Source organism: Mustela erminea, chromosome 7 (assembly GCF_009829155.1).
Source record: "Mustela erminea isolate mMusErm1 chromosome 7, mMusErm1.Pri, whole genome shotgun sequence".
Taxonomy (NCBI): domain Eukaryota; kingdom Metazoa; phylum Chordata; class Mammalia; order Carnivora; family Mustelidae; genus Mustela; species Mustela erminea.
This window is the reverse complement of record NC_045620.1, coordinates 91,802,105-91,820,747: the sequence shown is the minus strand read 5'-3', so window position 1 is coordinate 91,820,747 and position 18,643 is coordinate 91,802,105. Positions and strand designations below refer to the sequence as shown.

Here is an 18,643-nt window from a genome sequence, read left to right as displayed (position 1 = left end):
CCTGCAGGTGCCTGAGATCAAGCTTCACTTCCATTTAGGCAAAGCCCCTCATTCCTTCCTTTCCCCTGGTGCCTCCAGGCCCTTCCTTGAATTGTTTCAGACCACATCAATCCACACGACCCATTGAGCCTCCCATGTTTTCCAGTGGTTGAAAATGATTGAGGGTTCAAATCCAAGCTGAGTTGTTCCCTTTAGAGAAACAGGTAGCATCGCATCTGGATCATAAATTAGCAGGGAAGATAGTAGTGGTTGGGCTGTGATTCAGTATGAACAACAAGCACCTTCCTCCTGCTGAAAGGGAGGCTGCCTGTAAACATTGCTTACAAAGATCCTGTGGGGTTCTGTAGCTGCCTTTACGCCCTCACAGCTTTGGTTCCCTACCAGAGGACAGTCCTGTTATCAAGACCATAGCCTATCCCTGGAGTAATCAGGAAGTTCCCACTTGAGTCCCAACCTTGGTGTTCCTAGCATAGGGCTTGCCACTTTCCTAAAAGGCTCAGATTAAGATTCTACCAGGGGATTCCTTGAGGGGCTTCCCATCACTCTCTCCATCATTGGTATCTCTTCTTTTTTAATTGCTAACTCTCCTTCCCATTTGTATACTTTCATCACCCTTTCTCACTCTGCCCTGGCCCTGCCCCACACCCACCTATCCTGGCTGAGAGCCCTCTGGGGAAGGAGTAACTGAGCCAGAAGCCACCCATGAGGCCCCTGATTTCCTCTTGCGTAGTGTTGGCTGTGGGGATTGGAGAAGAGGAAGACAAGAGGGAAGCACTGGAGAAAGGTCTTCTCCAGTATCATCCTCAAACCGGCTCCACAACTGATGTTTTAATTTTCCTGCCAGGAAAAAGATCTTCCAGTTGGAGTTACTCATTCTGATTCGTCCTTCAGTGACTCAGAACTCGACCGAAGGTAATGGCCATGAAGTAGACTCCTTGGGTATTAGAGAAGAGACTAAGCAGTGGCCAGGGAGGCGGAGGGGCTAATTTCCCAGGTTAGCCAGTGTCTCCGGAAAAGGCCTTTGCTTGTCCATCTTGGGAGACAGAGGGGGTTGGACCTGATTATTGGCACCAAGTAACAAATCTGTCCTCTTACTGACATAACATGATTACAGTACACAAAGGTGTTCTACTTTAGAAAAGGAATCACAGAATACTATGTACAATTAAAAACACGGGAAAAAACAAGAGAGAAAAACTACACATGACTTAAGCATGTATTACTGAATGCCAGGATAAATGAGCCCGAAGATCACACCACCAGGTTCTCCAGGACTATGTGGAATAAAGTAACAGCATGGTTGATTAGCAAAGGTCAGAAGCCTAATTAAATATCAAAGATTAAGTGGAGTGTGCGACTCCTGATCTCAGAGCTGTGAGTTCAACCCCCATGTTGGGTATAGAGCTACCTTTTAAAAAAAAAAAAAAAAAAAAAATCCCGGCCGTTTCCAGGGCTCCCTGTGCCAAATGTGATACCTTAGTGTTCTTAATGAGAAGTCAGGAAAAGAGTGAACAACTTGATGACTGAAAACAAGGAGGGCTCAAAAACGGAAGAGAAATCCAGGGGCAAGAAAGTCAGCCTCAGCTGTTACTGGGGAAGACAGTAGGGTGCTCCTACATGGTGCCCTAACCTGGATGGGCATCACTGTACTACATCACACATGAGCAAGGCATAGTCTATCCCAAGCCTATAGGGAGATAAACCTCTAGATTTAGATGCACTCATCCAAGAGATTTTAGAAAACATGTATGAGATCATCTGAGTTAGAAGTCAAAGCTGTTACCACATTGCCAAGATGAGAAGAGAAACCCCGAAACGAACCCCACTAAGTAGTGAACCCAAGGCCACTCTAGCCCAGGAGTGTCACAGGGCTAAGTTACATCCCTGCCTGCCTTCTCATCCTATCTCCCCGGTCAGGGTCCCTACACCATCACATGAATGCCACCGAGTTTTAGATATAAAGGTGTTGGGAGAAAAGCAGTCTATCCCAGTTTCTTAGTTTTAAGTAGCCTACACCACATTGAACCTCTAACTGCCCCAATTTCAGTCCATGGAGAGAAAACATGGACCAGGGTGGGGCATTTCCAATACAAACTTGGTACAGTTTGCTACACTGGTGTTTTAGCAGCTCTGTATAAGTAGGGGGGACCAGAGAGCACTGAACAGGATTCCATTTCAGGAAGGAAAAGGCTCAGCAACATGATCTAGTTGAACAAAGATTAAGCATCTGAGGTCTACCAGGCATGATGCTTAATCCCTGGGAGCCTAGAGACAGGCCTACGAACAAAGACATACAGCTCCATGTGCCGAGAACAAGGGAGTACACGTAAGAGAAAGCAGCGTCTAAGGGAGGGATCTGCCTTATCTGGAAAGACCAAGAAGGATAACTAGGAGACTGCCAGGTACACAGAATAAAGAAGAAAAGTGACAAAAGAAGGGCATTTCAGGCAGTGGGCACATGCCTGAAATACCATTTGAAAATAGACACATGGCGAGGACTGCTGGGCTGGACGGGCAGTCAGACTAGAAGTAACCAGGACGGCAAACATAAAAGGCCCTGACTGGCCAAACTAAGGAGCTTGAATTCTCTCTCTTACACGGTTGATCCCAAAAGTTCACCTTGGTGGTCATGTGAAGACCGGGCAGAGACTCCTGGCGAGACTACCTCAGCAAAGCACAGTGAAGGCCAAGCAGAGGCTGCGGCTCCTTGCCATGACATTAAGAGTTCATCAGCAAGGACAAAACGACTTGCTTTAGAGCCCGGCTCTGGAGGATAGCATGGAAAACACTGAGCGCTGGATCAATCACTCTCCCTTCCCTCTTTTTCTCATTCAGTATCACGTTGCACTTCAGAATTTCCTGTCCAGCTTCGCCTGCTTTCAACTATTCACAGAGCCCAGTGTTCATGGTGCCACAGGTGAAGATAGAGATGGAGTCCGACTGTGACCTCACAGACGTGGACAAATACGGAAGAGAGACTGACGGCGAGACCACCCTCTAGGATGCAGCTGCCCCTGGACAGGGCTTCATCTTCACTGTGGGAGGACACAGTTGCATCTTCCCTGTGAGGCCTGGGTCAGGCCCTTGAACTTCTCTGAGCCGGTTTCCCTATTTGCTGAGCAGACGGAGTCATTCCACTTGCTAGGAAACTGATATATGGGTGAAAACTACTACTTACGTGCAAAGCTGTCTCCTTCTTTCTGTAGTTATAAAAAAACAACCAATATAAACATAATACCTTATTTTAAAATGCAGTCCAGGATAGAAATTAAAACACTTCTTGAAATGAAAACGATTCTTGCCTCCCAAAATATAGCTAAGATAAAGGGAGCAATAGTAAATTTTCATTGAAACAAATACCAGTTCGATTTTTTTTTTAAGCTTAGATTTTTAAAGTATCTAGAAGGTCTTGAAAAAAACCATTAAAATGCTCATACTTCAACAGACCAAAGTTGGAAAATTTGTTCTGCAACTTGACATACTAAGAAATACATAAAATGCCCTATCTCATCTTCCCATCTCATGCAGCTTTTTAAAGCTCCTACAGCAAGTCTGCACCACCTGCATGGGCTCTAGGCCCAGGGCCAGGACAGAAGTATGACTGGAGCTTCCCCAGACTGAAAAGCCAGTGCCCAAAGTCTACTAATGGAAAACCAATGCATGAGAGCGGGCAAATGTTTTCAAAATAAAATTGTTCTTGTTAAAATGAAACTCCCAACCACATTATGTCCACAAAATGATCCTTTAAATTATCACTGGTTTTATCCTTTAAAGTATCACTGGTTTTTCACAACCAGAATAAGACTTCTTTCTACTCTCGGCTTGGTCCTTCCTCCAAGTTTCCAATGACCTTGCTCCCAAAGTCAAACTCCCATCCACAGGACCCCTGCATGTTAGGCAGTGCTAATGTAAAATATTAGATTATAACTTTGCAGTATTAGATTAGTACTTTAAGGGCGCCTGGGTGGCTCAGTGGGTTAAAGCCTCTGCCTTCGGCTCAGGTCATGATCCCAGCGTCCTGGGATCGAGCCCCGCATTGGGCTCTCTGCTCCGCGGAGAGCCTGCTTCCTCCTCTCTCTCTGCCTGCCTCTCTGCCTACTTGTAATCTCTGTCTGTCAAATAAATAAATAAAATCTTAAAAAAAAAAAAAGATTAGTACTTTAAAGGAATGATTGGAAGTTGGATAGATTAATAAGTCATTAATAAGGAAGCAAACCTTGTCCTCACAAAACTTACCAGGCTATCTTTAATCCCCACTTAAGACCAACCTTGTTTATTTAACACCCACTATGTGCCTGACAGCCACAGTGCAGCTGACATTCACTTTCTCCAAAACAACTGCGGATTTCAGTCTTGAGGAAATCACTTTGGTTAGTTACTACATTTACTCACGGTGACCAAAGCAGGTGCTTTTCTTCTTCACTCTTTTCTGTTTTTTAAAGACAAACGATACTAGATGATTAACACTTTGGGTATGAGGACAGCCAATTGCGCCTGCAACCCTCAGAGCTTCATACAGTGCCTGGTCCCTAGAAAACTGTGTTAAGTTACATCTCAGAGCTCCCTTCTAAGGGATACTGTCAAGAGAGAAAGCCCTATACCTCTCCTGCTTGTACTGATCGCAGCAAAATGACTTAGCTGCTCTCTAACCCAGAACCATCACTTGAATTTAAGGATAAATTCTCTATCTTCAGCTGCACCAATCCTGGAAGATCTAACAATTGACCCTTAACATTTCAGTTTTAAAAGATGGTAGATTTCCAATAGTACTTTGTCCAAATTGAACTGTAGAAATGTTATGGATTAAGAATAAATGTGCTTGATTAATCAAACAAGTTGGAAACTACAATGTTAATTTTGTTGTTGTTGTAAATTGATCACTGTAATTTTCACCTTATATGTCATTTATATTTTGTATATACATGAACATTTTAATTTTGACAGCTCTTAACAGGTTGACATATTGTTACTTCTCCATGTTGTAGGTCAGAACTTCTTTCCACTTGTAATTATAATTCAATAAAACTTAATCTTGTCTGCTCATCTTGCTCCATGTTTAATAATTTAGTCAGCAAACATGGGATATGGACATGAGCTAAATCTCGCTTACAAAAACATCTCCAGCAAACTATCCTCTTTCATACCCGGGAAACTATCAAAAGAGTAAAGTCAGCTGGCAGAAGAACAAGGAAGAAGTCAGCTCCCCATTGTTCTTTTCTTTCCACCTCAAGCTGCCTGGAGTAGGAGGACCTGTCTACCCAAATTACATCCCCGCCTGCCTTCTCATCCCACCTCCCCAAAATACTCAACCCTGGTAGAGAAGAGAGAATACACAGGGACCTATCCCAGCCTCAAACTGTGCCCAGCAAATACCTTCCAATCTTTCAAATCAAACACACACATTGAAAAAGAAAAAGTAATTGTATAGAAAGCAGGGAGCAGGCACGTCAAGAAGTCCTCTGTAAATCCAACAATGTGTAAATTCAACTTCATGGTTTAGAAAACACCCGGAATAAGCCTAACCACTTAAATGAATCTTGCAGATTAAGCTCCCAGCTTGGCACAACCTGGTGGGACATCAGACTGAAAGGACTAGACTGGTTTCTCCACAGCATTTTGTTTAAGGCATAGGATTAGGGGTTACCAAATATAGGAATATTGACATCTGTTATATCCAACCAGAAAGATTAACTATGATTAGGTCAAAACTAGAGCAGAGGCGGGAAGATACAGTATTTTGCAGAACTCATTCCACACCAGTCAGAAGTGTTTTATTTAAAAAAAAAAAAAAGCAAAACAAACAAAAACCCCTTTTAATCAGAAAGTCTGATTAAATTCAATATGAACTCAAGTTCTCAAAAACCCATTGGGGAAAGCCAACAGGTACATCAGAGAAAAAGCAGGCAGCTGCTAACAAGTCTTTGGTGGAAAAGTAAGTTGCATACTTAAACAGGCTGCCCTAATCCTAATGATTATCAAGCCCAAGTTTTGTTTTTCAAAAATAGGTTTCAAGATATCCCGAGGAAACCAATACAGACACCCCCAAGAGTACAAAGATGTAACAGTGAATTTTAAGGATAGAGGAAAAGCCAAATACGACAACACACAAATAATCTATAAAATAAGTCTTTAAACCTTAGAGGAACATGGGAAAGCCTCATGAATAAACACACATAGGACGAGGACTGACAGCACGTGGAACTACCCTAAATATTTTCCCAATGACTAAGCCACGGAATGACAACTCAGGACACCATTCACATGTAGTTCTACATACTATAGGTATGTAAATTACAGTAATGTTTTTTCTACTCAATTATCATTTCTTCCTTTTGACTTTTTCCCTAATTTTCTCTAGCAACATTTTTCCTTTGGTTTGACTAGTTGAACTCAAAAGGTTTAGAACCTAAAGTGAGTATCAACTCTTATTGGAATAGCACTTGGGAAATGCAATCCTAGAAAAGGCAAATTTTAACTGAAGTGGCCTGACAAAGTTAAGCACCCGATCTTACGGGGGCGATGTCCTCCCCGTTTGTCACCAGGTGAAGTGCTTCTCTTGGCCGGCTCAGACGACCTAGCCGGAGGCCAGCTTGCTCCGTGGTGAGGTACGGCAGAGCCACACACACAGACGCCCACCCAGTTCAGCTTTCAATAAATACAAAGCATCATTTTAAACCATTTCAGTAAAATAAATAAAAAATATTGCATTTCTATTGGCCTGTTTTGCCTCTTGGACTGGCTTGGAGTGATGTTTGTGACAGAAGATGCAACAGTTAACTAGTTGCTACTCCACGCTCCTTGGGCTTCAATACTTCCTGATCTTCAAGCCTCAGCACCTTCTTTGCAGCAATAATGGTATTCTTCATCAGCATTGCCACAGTCATGGGACCAACACCCCCTGGGACTGGAGTGATGTAACCAGCTTTCTTTCTGACTCCTACATAGAAACAAGACAGGTATGCTCTGCCTTAATTCTGGCAAAGGAAATGTATGCATCTTAACGTACCATGGAAGAAGCATCCAAAGAAAAACCAAGAATATACATAAGCACCTTCGTAAGCCTCAAACTCATTAAAAAATAAGTCATATCTATATCACTTAGGAGAAAAGGCTTTCAAATATACTAAAAAAAGAACATTCGTGTAATAAGAGTTGTTCAATGAATATTTATACATCCAAATGACCTATAATTTACCATCCAAACTTTTCCTTCATATTAAATCAGTTTAGGGGGCGCCTGGGTGGCTCAGTGGGTTAAAGCCTCTGCCTTCGGCTCAGGTCATGATCTCAGGGTCCTGGGATGGAGCCCCGCATCAGGCTCTCTGCTTAGCAGGGAGCCTTCTTCCCTCTCTCTCTCTCTCTGCCTGCCTCTCTGCCTACTTGTGATCTCTGTCAAATAAATTAAATCAGTTTAGAAAGAAAAACCTCAAGGAGTTAACTATATGTGAGATATAACTATAATTATTATATTATTAATATTAACATATTACCAATTAATACCTACCTACATCATTTTCTTACTTTTACTCTTATTTGCTATTATTTGACTATATTTATTTAACTATACTGTTTGCCCAAGCACCAAAGCAAAGTAATTTTCTGGAAAGTGAGAGTAAGATTTTTTCTAACTTAATCTTAAAGGAAAAAATACTTAGATACTTGGGCTTGTGTCTGGTTGCTTTATTAGAAATAGAAAACTAGAAATAGGTTTACCCACCTAAAATTGAGATAAACATGATAGCTTAAGAACTGAAAGGAGAAACCTACTAGTATATTTCAAAATCCAGGAACGTGGCTCTTTCCTGGATGATTTTTAACATGCCAGGTCTGTGATCTCTCCCCTCAATGTGAAAACGATAAATCTGTAACACCTTCTAGGAGACTCAGTGGTTTCAGAAAGTCAATTCATTAAATTTTCAGACTTGTTGAAAGTGATGAAATCACTTGAATTATGAAGTAACCTTAAGGAAAGAGCCAACACCTCCCTGAAAAGTTTATACCTGGTCCCTATAATTTTATGATATAAACAACTAAAGTGGTCCTAGAATGATTGTAAATTAAGTTTCTCTTAATTCACGTGGATTACATTTTGAATTACCACTACCCCCAATTTGGGGCTCAAACTCACAACCCTGAGATCAACAGACACATGCTCCATCAACTGAGCCACCCAGGTGCCCCAAGAGTAACGTAAGTTAAAAGTAAATGATCTGTCCTAAATGTCCATTAAAGGTACTATTTACTGATTTTATATTTTAAGAAAATTATATCATTTACCTTCAAAATCCACATCTCCAACTAACTTGGGTTTAGCAGTGATGGGATCTTGAACTCTATTTATTCCCACATCGATGACTGCAGCTCCCTCCTTGATCATATCTGCTGTGATCAGATTTGGAATGCCTGCAAACCAGAGAGGAATGAGAGGAATGATCACTAGTCCTGAAAGGAAGATTCTACTTATCAGAGGCTTATTTGATTTCAGTTTTAAAAGACCTGGAAGAACTAATTAGCTTGTTTGATGAAAACCTGTAAAAAACCATTAGCCAAGGAACCATTGAAACTTCATACAGTAAACAGACATATTCAGAGGTTTTGAAGTAACATTCGCCCATCAAGTCAAGATTGGAAAGCCAGAAACCAACACCGCACACACGGTTCTCGCCTCATCTTTATGGGCCGCATACAGTACCACGGCTAGAAGAATGGTGAATAGGGTGGCAGGAAGGCAGGCAAATTCCAAGCAGTCGCTCTTCACCCGTCTGAGGTGAGGCCTCCCCCGCCTCCCTGGGGTTCTTACCTGCAGCGGAAACCACGATGTCGGCAAGAACTGTATGTTTCTTCAGTTGCTCTTTGGGAGTGTGTCGATGAGATATTGTAACAGTGGCATCACCTAGGGATTAAAAAATACATGTCTTGATTTCTGAATCAAAACTGAAACTGGATTAGAACCAGGCAACCCATTTTAGAAATTCACCATCCCTGAAAAAGTAACTGACTTAATTCATGTACCATATATTCTGGACAGCTCAGTACCAGTTACTTTTCAGCAATTAATACCATTTCTTTTTTTTTTTTTTTTAATTTAAGTTCAATCAATTAACATAGAGTATATTATTAGTTTCAGAAGTAGAGTTCAGTGATTTATCACTTACATATAACACCCAGTGCTCATTACAAGTGGCCATCATCTAATTACCCCCCCATCCCCCTGCCCCCCGCCCACCTCCTTTCCAACAACCTTCCGTTTGTTCTCTATAGTCAAGAAGTCTTTCATGGTTTGTGTGCCTCTCTGATTTCATCTTATTTTATTTTTCCCTCCCGTCCCCTAGGATCCTGTTTTGTCTCTTAAATTCCACATGACTAAAATCTTACGATAAATGTCTTTCTCTGACTTATTTCACTTAGCATAATACCTTCTAGTTCCATCTACATGGTTACAAACAGTAAGATCTTCTTTTTTTTTGATGGCTGAATAATAGTTCATTATATATATGTCACCTCTTCTTTACCCATTCATCTGTCAATGGACATATGGGCTCTTTCCATAGTTTGGCTATTGTGGACATTGGGGTGCAAGTGCCCCTTCAGATCACTATGTTTGTAACCTTTGGGTAAATACCCAGTTTCTTATAACTTTTATCCCCTCATCCTAACTCTACCCTTCGGGATCATTTAAAATTAAATTTATCTATTCCTTATCCTATTCAATAGTCTTACATGAATTTTACCTTTCCTAAGCAAAATAGCACTAGAATTATTCAAGGTTTAAAAAAATAAGTGTACTGAAAGGTATCTAAAAATACGTAGTTTTGCCATTATTTCTGAAATAATCATGTAAGGTCATGATAATCACATGTGATAACTGATTTCTGAGCTTTTTTCTCAGACAAATCATCAGAACCTGAGATAATAACATTTTATAGTCTTATCAAGTCAATCCTTTGTAATGGTCTAAGATATTTTTCTATCAAATGATACAGGATGGGCTACTATGAACTGTTTCTTAGTTCCAACTATCAAAGCCATAACTGAAAATATCTAATTGCCTACAACCATGCTTACACTCAAAACTCAAAACTCAAATATATTCGAGGCATGTCCATTTCTGTACTAGTTCCTAATAAATGAATATAAATAAAATTTCAGGTGACAGGAGTTCAGCTTCTCCTACAAAAATTACTCCCCAAATATCTGCTAACAAAATTACAGCAAATACAAAGTTTAACAAACACAGGGCACTTTCTGAAGGTTCTCATATAAGCGAGCAGGGAACACTCTTCTGAAGGCCATTTCCTTACCTCCAGGGCGTTCGTGTGCCCCATCTGTGTGCAGCAGCATTGCAATGGGCATTCCAACATTTTTTGACCTCCCAGCCACAACCACATTCTTCCCTAGGGTTGGAATGCCTATGAAGAAATATATATATTTACATGAAAAGAGTGCTAGACTATGTTAGAAGGAGCACCAAAGAAGGCAGACAGAGGGCCTAGGACATGAATCTGACCATGATAAGCAAGGGAGTTACTAAGCTTCATCACTCAAGGAGGTCCCATCACTTGCTACACATCTTAAAGGCTAAAAGAACATGAGGAAAAGGACCCTGGAAGCTACAAAATATGACATGAGTGTGCATTATCAACGCAAAGAAACCTTATGTTTCCTTTACAGAGGCTTCTGGATTAAATAGCAACAAAGTCAACACAGGCAAACAGTCAAAATAGGCAACTGCAGGGAGAGGCGGGCTTCAGGGGCAGGACTGGAGGACGTGTGGCCCAAGTGTCCACTCTGCAACTGTAGGCACTGCTACCAGTGGCGAGTACTGGTTTCATGATACTAACACAGACATACAACTATGGGATATACCTACCAGTTCGCTTAATTATTTCCCAGACACCCCATGGCGTAGCCGGTAACATGGAGTACTGGTCCAGACACATTCGCCCTACGTTAATTACGTGAAAGCCATCCACATCCTTGTCTGGGGAAACAGCGTTGCAGATTTTCCGCTCGTCGATGTGCTCTGAAACAGAGAGCAGAGCAGCAGCCTGAAGTCACTGTCACATAGTTTGAACCGCCTGACACCAGCTTAGCTGGTTTATCACACAAACCTGTTCCTATTCCATGACTTGCCTCCGTGATTGACTTCTTCATCTGCACAGAAGGAATACATACCCAGCAAAGCCAAATGCCAATATCAAAGGCAGGATCCTCTTCTACAGCTGCTTCTCTCTGCTGCCATTTTGTATCAAGATCTCAACCCCGAGTCAAGAAAGAATTGGTATTCTGTGTAGGTCTGTGCATACCTAATAATATTCACTCTCCTGAGTTTACCTCCCCTTTAAGACAAACCCATAAGAGGCCAGGTATATAGAGTAGCTAAGTATCCTCTACTCCTCAGAAATCATTCTAAGTGATAGAGTCCAAAACTCACCTGGAAGAGGCAGCTGAACAAGGAGACCATCTACATCATCATCGTTATTTAGTTTATTGATTAAATTCAACAGTTCTTCCTCTGAAACTGAAGCTGGTTTCACAATTGTCTCACTGTTGATTCCTATGAGAAAATTCCAAGGTTAAAAAAGAAATCTCGGGGCGCCTGGGTGGCTAAGTGGATTAAGCCTCTGCCTTCGGCTCAGGTCATGATCCCAGGGTCTTGGGATCGAGCCCCGCATCGGGTTCTCTGCTCAGCAGGGAGCCTGCTTACCGCCCCCCCAGCTCTCTCTGCCTACTTGTGATCTCTGTCTGTCAAATAAATAAATAATAAAAATCTAAAAAGAAAAGAAAAGAAAAAAGAAATCTGAGCATTTAATGAGCAATGCTATGCTGCCTGCCATGGTACTGTAACACAGAGGTTATCACGCCCAACGCTGGTAGCTAAAGAGCCTGGATCAGTTCTCAAAGCACCTAGAAAAGTAACTTCACAAATATACACACTAGAGAATGTTGGCTTGACAATTAGCTACATTTTTCTACACTATCCTCATGAACCTCAATTTAGACAAGGAGACTGAGGCTCAGCAAAATTGAAACACAAGCCACATAGTGATGAAGGCGGTCCTTCAAGTTCTGGAGTCCATGTTCTTTCCACTGCACTGTGCTTCCTCCCAGTGCCTTAAAAAGCCACAGCTTGCCATTTTCAAAGGTTCTAAAGCTTTTTCAAAGGGCAGGAGGCCTCAATCCTCAGTGATACCAAGGACTCATGGTCTGGTCAATGGCCCAGTCACCCCAGTGGTTTCACAGCCTTTCTGAAGGGAAGGGCATCTAGGACTCATACCACCAACCCACAGAGGAGCAGGAAAAGGCAGAGCCAAGCCCATCTACCCCAGGTCTACCATCATAGAGTCTGTGGTATAGCAAGACCTCAAACACGAACCTCCCATCACCTAGAACCTCAGTTTCTGCATTCCAAACTCTAACCACTGCATGATTTTTTTAAAGATGTATTTTTATTTATTTTAAACACAGAGCATGCAAGCAGGGGGAGGGGCAGAGGGGGAGAGAGAGAAAATCCTCAAGTCAACTCCCTGCTGAGTGTAGAGCCTGATGTGGGGCTCAATCCCAGGACCCTAAGACCATGCCCTGAGCTGAAATCAAGAGTCAGCCGCTTAACCAGCTGAGCCACTTAGTTGCCCACCTCTGCACAATTTAATTGGCTTTGGACCCCGTTGGTAAAGAAGCCGAAAGCTATTTCCTAGAAGTCAGAGTCATTTCCTTCAAACCTAGGTGTTCTAGGCCATATCACTGACTGAGACCTCTTCACCAAATCTCAAACACCTCAGCCAGACTCTCATTACTACTCAAGGAAAGCAAATGTAAACCATGTTCAAGGTCACCTATCCAATGTTAAGACTAAAGACAGAATTTAGCTTATATTCCAGAAGACACCACGTGTACCAACCACTCCCATTCTAGTCTATAAGCCTCCCCAGGAGATAGGCCTGATTTCTTTTTTCTTTTTTTAAGATTTTATTTATTTATTTGGCAGACAAAGATCACAAGTAGGCAGAGAGGCAGGCAGAGAAAGAGGAGGAAACAGGCTCCCCACTGAGCAGAGAACCCAATATGGGGCTCAATCCCAGGACCCCAAGATCATGACCTGAGCCAAAGGCAGATACCTAACCCACTGAGCCACCCAGGTGCCCCAGGCCTGATTTCTTTATGACCACATTCTGCATACAGTTCAATGCCATTAGCCTCCTGTGCTTGAGCCTTCTAATTAGAAGAAAAGAATCACGACTGCCAATGGAGTTTGTCTCAGATAAGCTGCAATCTGACAGCAGTCAGGTCTGCGACTGACACATACCCACTTCTGCAGCTGCCCGGGTCTTGTTGAGGACGTAGGAATGACTTGCAGGATTCTCGCCCACCAGCACCACGCTCAGGTGCGGCCGCTTGTTGCCCGACGCCACCCATTCTTCCACCTCCTGCCGCACTTCCTGCTTGATCTGCTGGGCAAGTTTCCTTCCAGAGATGACGACAGCTTCATTTCTGCAAAAGGCAACCACAGTCACACCACCAAAAAGCTTACATTTTTGTGAAAAGTAAAGATTGGACTACCAAAAAAAAAAAAGTTATTAAATACCCCAAACTTAAAGAGTAGATTAAAATGCATGGCGCCTAAACTGACTGTCAACGGAAATCTGAAGGGCAGTTTCAAAGTGGTTAATCTGTGTCCAGCTGCAGGTTTAGGAAGATAAAGTTGATTAAAACAGTTACTATCATTACCCTGACGCGCGGAGAGGGTGAGTGCCAGCTAGTACTTGGCAAAGCGGGCTCTCCCATCCAGCCGTCTGACTCCAGAATCCAGGCTCTCACCGCTATACCATCCTGCCCCCTGATCACTGACACATTGATAGGACCCTCCCAAAAAAGGTTTTCCATTGTTTTAATTTGCATTGTTTTATTTGACCTGTCACCACTATGAGGTTAGTGTTTCCTATGTGCGTATATACAATTTTGTAGCTTGTGTTTTGCCTGTGTTATTAGCATCCAGCCATATATTTCGAACCATTTCCCAGTTATATCAATTGGCTTTTAATTTCTATGATGCTTCTAAATATATAAATTATGTTATGCAATTAAACCAACAGACTATGTTCTGGAAGGTCAGACCTCAAAATTACCATTGCTCCCCATAGCCCTCCTGGAGAAGACATTCCCAGTAAGAAGAAGGAGGTTCCATCCCATGGGTAGCAGTGTGCTCTACCCCAGGACCCCAGTGACCCGCCCACATCTGACAGACCAGGAGTGAGTATCTGCCACTAGGACAATTTCTAGGCTGGCCAGAGGTCCAGCTGATGTATAAGTTCAGTGCCAAAGGGGCAGTGGTAGTTAACCAGACTGGGAAGAGCTTCTCCCTGAAACATATTCACACACTAGAACCATAGAGGACCTGCTGGTGGGAGGAGCGGGAGAAAGACTCAGATAAGAGTCTTTCTCAGAAAAAAGTAGAGACAGAGCAGTGACACCCAAAGTAGGACAGAGCAAGAGATAAGGAAACTGCTACTGATGAGGCAACGAGAAAACTCAGGGTCTAGAAGAAACTTCAGTTCCCAAAACCATGTTCTGATCTCTGAAAGACCACTTCTTCCCCATAAGGATTGTTTATGCAGCTCTTCCTGGGTTCTAATGTAGAACATTCCTGGTTTTCTTATTTCCATATATGTCCTTATAATAAAGTTCCCAGTACTTAATGTAGGATGAGCATCTGCTCCTTAAGCATAAAAGTCTCAGTGGAAATGTCTTTCCCTTTCGTTTTCTTTCTGTCCCCCTTTCTTGAGGTTGAAGAATGCTTCAACCTCAAGACCAAGGAGACACACAATTATATGAAATATTGAAAAAATTTCCCCTTATAGAACATATTTAATTCTTAGGGATAACACCAAGATACTGGTTATCTTGTATGGTCAGATATGATTCATTCTTTTCATTTTTTTTTAAGATTTTATTTTCAAGTAATCGCTACGCTCAACATGGGGCTTGAACTTACAACCCCGCGGATCAGCAGCTGGACGCTCCTCCTACTGAGCCGGCCAGGTGCCCCAGGTATGATTCATTCTTAAGACCACTGTTAATTAAAATGGAATTTTAAAGCTTCAACAGCATTTAAACCTTCCATGCTTCCTCTCCATTAATTTTAAATACCTACTTTGAACCAGATTGAAATGTCTTGGATATAAAGCAGTAATTTTATACCTAAACTTTATATTAATTTGTATTTGTTTCTTGGGGATATTAAAAAGATAAAATTTTATAGCAAACAGTACATTTACCCAAATTTTGTGTAATGAAAGCAGCAGAGCATAAAATATATACTAGCATTTCACATATACCCATGGTATATTAAGGAACTGAAAACATGTTAACATTTGCAAATCTATTTTAGAACTAGAGTTGAAGACTTCATTCAAAGGGCTTTGGACACACACACCTCTGGAACACTCCTGGGGAATAGTCCCAGTCCAGAAACATATTCCCAACCTGGAACGCTGCCAAATGAAAGATTACTTTAAAAGAGCTTACGACAGTGATTTATATTCAATAAAATAACATATATAAAGTGCAAGGCATATATATTCAATAAAAATTAATTTCTTACTCTCTTCCTTTGGTTAGATTTACACACACAACACATATTCTTAATATATAATATATATATTTACTTACTCATAAAGATATGTGTGTAAACATATACACATATATAAATATTCAATAAAGTCTTAAATTGCATTTCCTTAAAAAGTTCCTTTCGAGGGGGCACCTGGGTGCCTCAGTCAGTTAAGCATCAGCCTTCAGCTCAGGTCGTGATCTCAGGATTGTGTGCTAGGGCCCTGTCAGGCTCCACCCTTGTCTCTCTTCCTCTGCTCCTCCCCCACCTCTCCCTCCCTCTCTCAAATAAATAAATTTAAAAAAAAAAAAAAACTGAAAGCAATGAACTTAGACAAAATGGTAGAAGCACATTTGGGTTAAGAATGATCTACTACAGTTAAGAACACAGGGCTCTGGAAGAACCCAGTGTTCCAAGTCCCAAAGGCAGGTTCTGGATGTTATGCCAATTAGGTTTAAAAAAAAAAGTCAAAGAGCAACAAGAACCAAAAATAAAGCAACAACACAATGAGTATCTTCTGTAACATCAGCTGTTTTAGCCCTCCTCTGCACATACAACTCTGCAAAATCTGAAACACAGTCCTGCCAGAGAGTCATTACCTAATTTCCCATCATCTCTTCTGCCAAAGGGCAGATAAAGTAACTGCTACTCCAAAAGAAACAGAAGCTCAGCTCAGTCCCACAGGGAATCCAAAATGTATTAACTATATTAGCTTACACTTATGTAGGAATTAGATGCTTTTCACAGATGTGTTTAATAATTCATTAAGATGACAAATGAGAATAAAATGAGTGAACAGACTAGAAAAAAGTCACAAGGACTGTTCAAGTAAAAATCAGAATTAAAATCCAACTCAGTAGCATTTTTGCCTTCCTAATTCAATAGCTTAGAGCACTGTAATTTTCCATAAAAACAATGATCAGGTCCATTTTACAATTCATGATCAAGTTATACTGGAAAAGAGTTTGGTTATCTACTAATTAATTACACACAAAGAAGGATGGAACTAACATCTATTAAACATTAGGTATTTTGCTAAGAGTTTTACATGCATTACTCTCATTTACCTTGGGATTATTGTAATAATTCATATACAGAGGAGAAAGTGAGGACAGTAGAAACAAGATTCAAACACCAACCTCTGCCTCCAGCCTCCAAAGTCCATTTTTCCCTATACCCTAGTCTACTATAGTACTCTCTCCAACCATGAGTTTATGTTCCTGAAACCCTCCTCCCTCAAAAGGAATACATGCATACTCATAAAAGATACTACTGTTTTACAATTACTAGGCAGCAGTGATCAAAGCAATAAAAGGGAACCATAAATACTACAGTATTGCCTTCAGAGATGTGGCAGCCTACTCGTTCATTCAGAAACGTTAGTGAAAGGAGGGCATCTGTTACTGCAGAGTGAACGAACTGGTCCAGTTTTCTAGATGATGAGTTAGAAGATCTTTACAAATGTCTTCAATCATGAAAGCCACAGGCACACAAGGCCAGAACTCAGGAAGGGAGCAAGGGCGAGAACAGACAGCAGTAATGAGGGATGGGGCTGGAAAGGCAGGTCAGGGTCAGAACAAAGAAAGCCCAGAAGGTCCCGCATTAATCCGCATTCTGTGCTACGACAGCACCTTGGCAATGTTTCCAACATTTTTTTTTTTTTACACTGAGTAGAAAGTACACACGGGTTCTGCCCCTTGACAGGTGAGTTCCACTAGGAAAGAAGACTTAAGATCATTTCTGAATTCACACAGCCTAGGGCAGTGCCTGGATGAAAGAAGGGGCTGCTGTTACAAGGCTTAGCTCGCTGGCAATGCAAAAACTCTAAAGATGGGCGAGAGAGCGCGCAGATTTAGGGAGACAAATCACGGGACCCCAGAAGACTCTTCAACCTAGGTTTAAGAATCGAAGTTTGAGGTCTAAAAAGATCAAGAAAAACCTATCACCTCTCTAAGAAAATGCAAGCAGAGAGCTCTTTCTCTCCTCCTCTCCGGAATTTTCCCTTACTCAGCCTGGCAATGAGTAGTTCCGGGTGGACCGCATCAAAGCCCTGGTGACCGCAGCACATTTATTATCCTGGGAGGGTAAGGGGCAGCTTGAAGAACTGCAGGAGCCACATCCACCTCCCGAAGGAGGAGGGAAGAGCGGGTACCCGGCGAGCAAGCCGGCTCTGGGATTTCATCAGACTGCACCAACCCGGCCCGCCGCTAGGATCCCGACGCGCACGGAACGCTGCTCATTCAGAGCCCTTCACCACGCGCCCCAAAGCGTATCCTCTGCTTGGCCAAGCGGCTCGGCAACACCGCCAAGGGCGGCCCGCGGGTTCTGGCCGGTAACCTCCGCACTGTCCCACGTAGTAAATCCCGGAGCGCCAGAGCCCGCCTGCGCCTTTGCTCCGCACAGTGGGCCCTGTCCCGCCCACGGACTGGCCCCGAGAGAGGGCGACGCCCCGGGGCTGCGGAGACCGACTCCCTCCGAAAGGCGGGCTCCGGGCATCAGTCCGCTCCATGGAGCGAGCGCTCAGGTCTCAGACTGCTGCCGCGCTTGGCTGCCACGTCGCCCCGTCACCGCCCGGGACAGAGATGCTCAGCAGAACGTCCCTCGGCGCCCCTCCGGAGCCCGGGCGGCACCCCACCCTCTCGTCCCCTCGGCTTTCAGCGCTGACCCAGCTCCCGGACCCCCTTACCGAACTACCGAGAGGTGGAAGGGGCGATGACGGAGACGGCAGCTCTGCGCGGGCCGGAGCAGCCGGGTGGCCAACGTGGACACGACGGAAACAGCAGCCATGACCCGCGCCGAGTCCCGCGCCAGGAGAGAAGCGCGCGCGCGGGTCGCGCAGTTATACTGCGTCCGCGTGGCAGGCCCCGCCTCCCGCCCGCACCCATTGGCCCCTTCCTAGGAAAGCCCTGCTTGTGATTGGAGCAAGAAGAGCCAGCGGCAGGCCCCGGAAGGCTCGAAAGCCGCCGTAGCCTGTAGAGATTGGCGGAAGAAGGCAAGCCCCTGCCGGACGCCGCGGCTGTCACGGAAGCCTGG

The 18,643-nt window shown here is 43.1% G+C and overlaps 2 protein-coding genes across 7 annotated transcripts in view; one reads left to right on the top strand and one right to left on the bottom strand.

Annotated features, from left to right (window-relative positions):
* Positions 1–4,026, top strand: part of SLC4A5 (solute carrier family 4 member 5) — a 105,941-nt gene extending 101,915 nt beyond the window's left edge. For 3 of the 6 annotated variants that reach the window (XM_032352498.1, XM_032352503.1, XM_032352504.1), the window contains 2 exons: positions 845–912; positions 2,836–4,026. In XM_032352498.1, the coding sequence (XP_032208389.1) occupies positions 845–912; positions 2,836–3,001 (234 nt within the window). In that variant the 3' untranslated portion in view covers positions 3,002–4,026. The other 3 variants (XM_032352500.1, XM_032352499.1, XM_032352501.1) reach the window with 3 other exon arrangements.
* A 64-nt stretch (positions 4,027–4,090) lies between these two features.
* Positions 4,091–18,436, bottom strand: MTHFD2 (methylenetetrahydrofolate dehydrogenase (NADP+ dependent) 2, methenyltetrahydrofolate cyclohydrolase). The gene is made up of 8 exons (XM_032352491.1): positions 18,297–18,436; positions 13,307–13,491; positions 11,435–11,557; positions 10,871–11,023; positions 10,302–10,409; positions 8,801–8,893; positions 8,278–8,403; positions 4,091–6,937 (listed from the first exon to the last, which is right to left on the bottom strand). Exons 1-8 carry the CDS (start codon positions 18,395–18,397, stop codon positions 6,774–6,776), a joined length of 1,053 nt encoding a protein of 350 aa, XP_032208382.1. The 5' UTR covers positions 18,398–18,436; the 3' UTR covers positions 4,091–6,773.
* Positions 18,437–18,643: the final 207 nt, after the last annotated feature.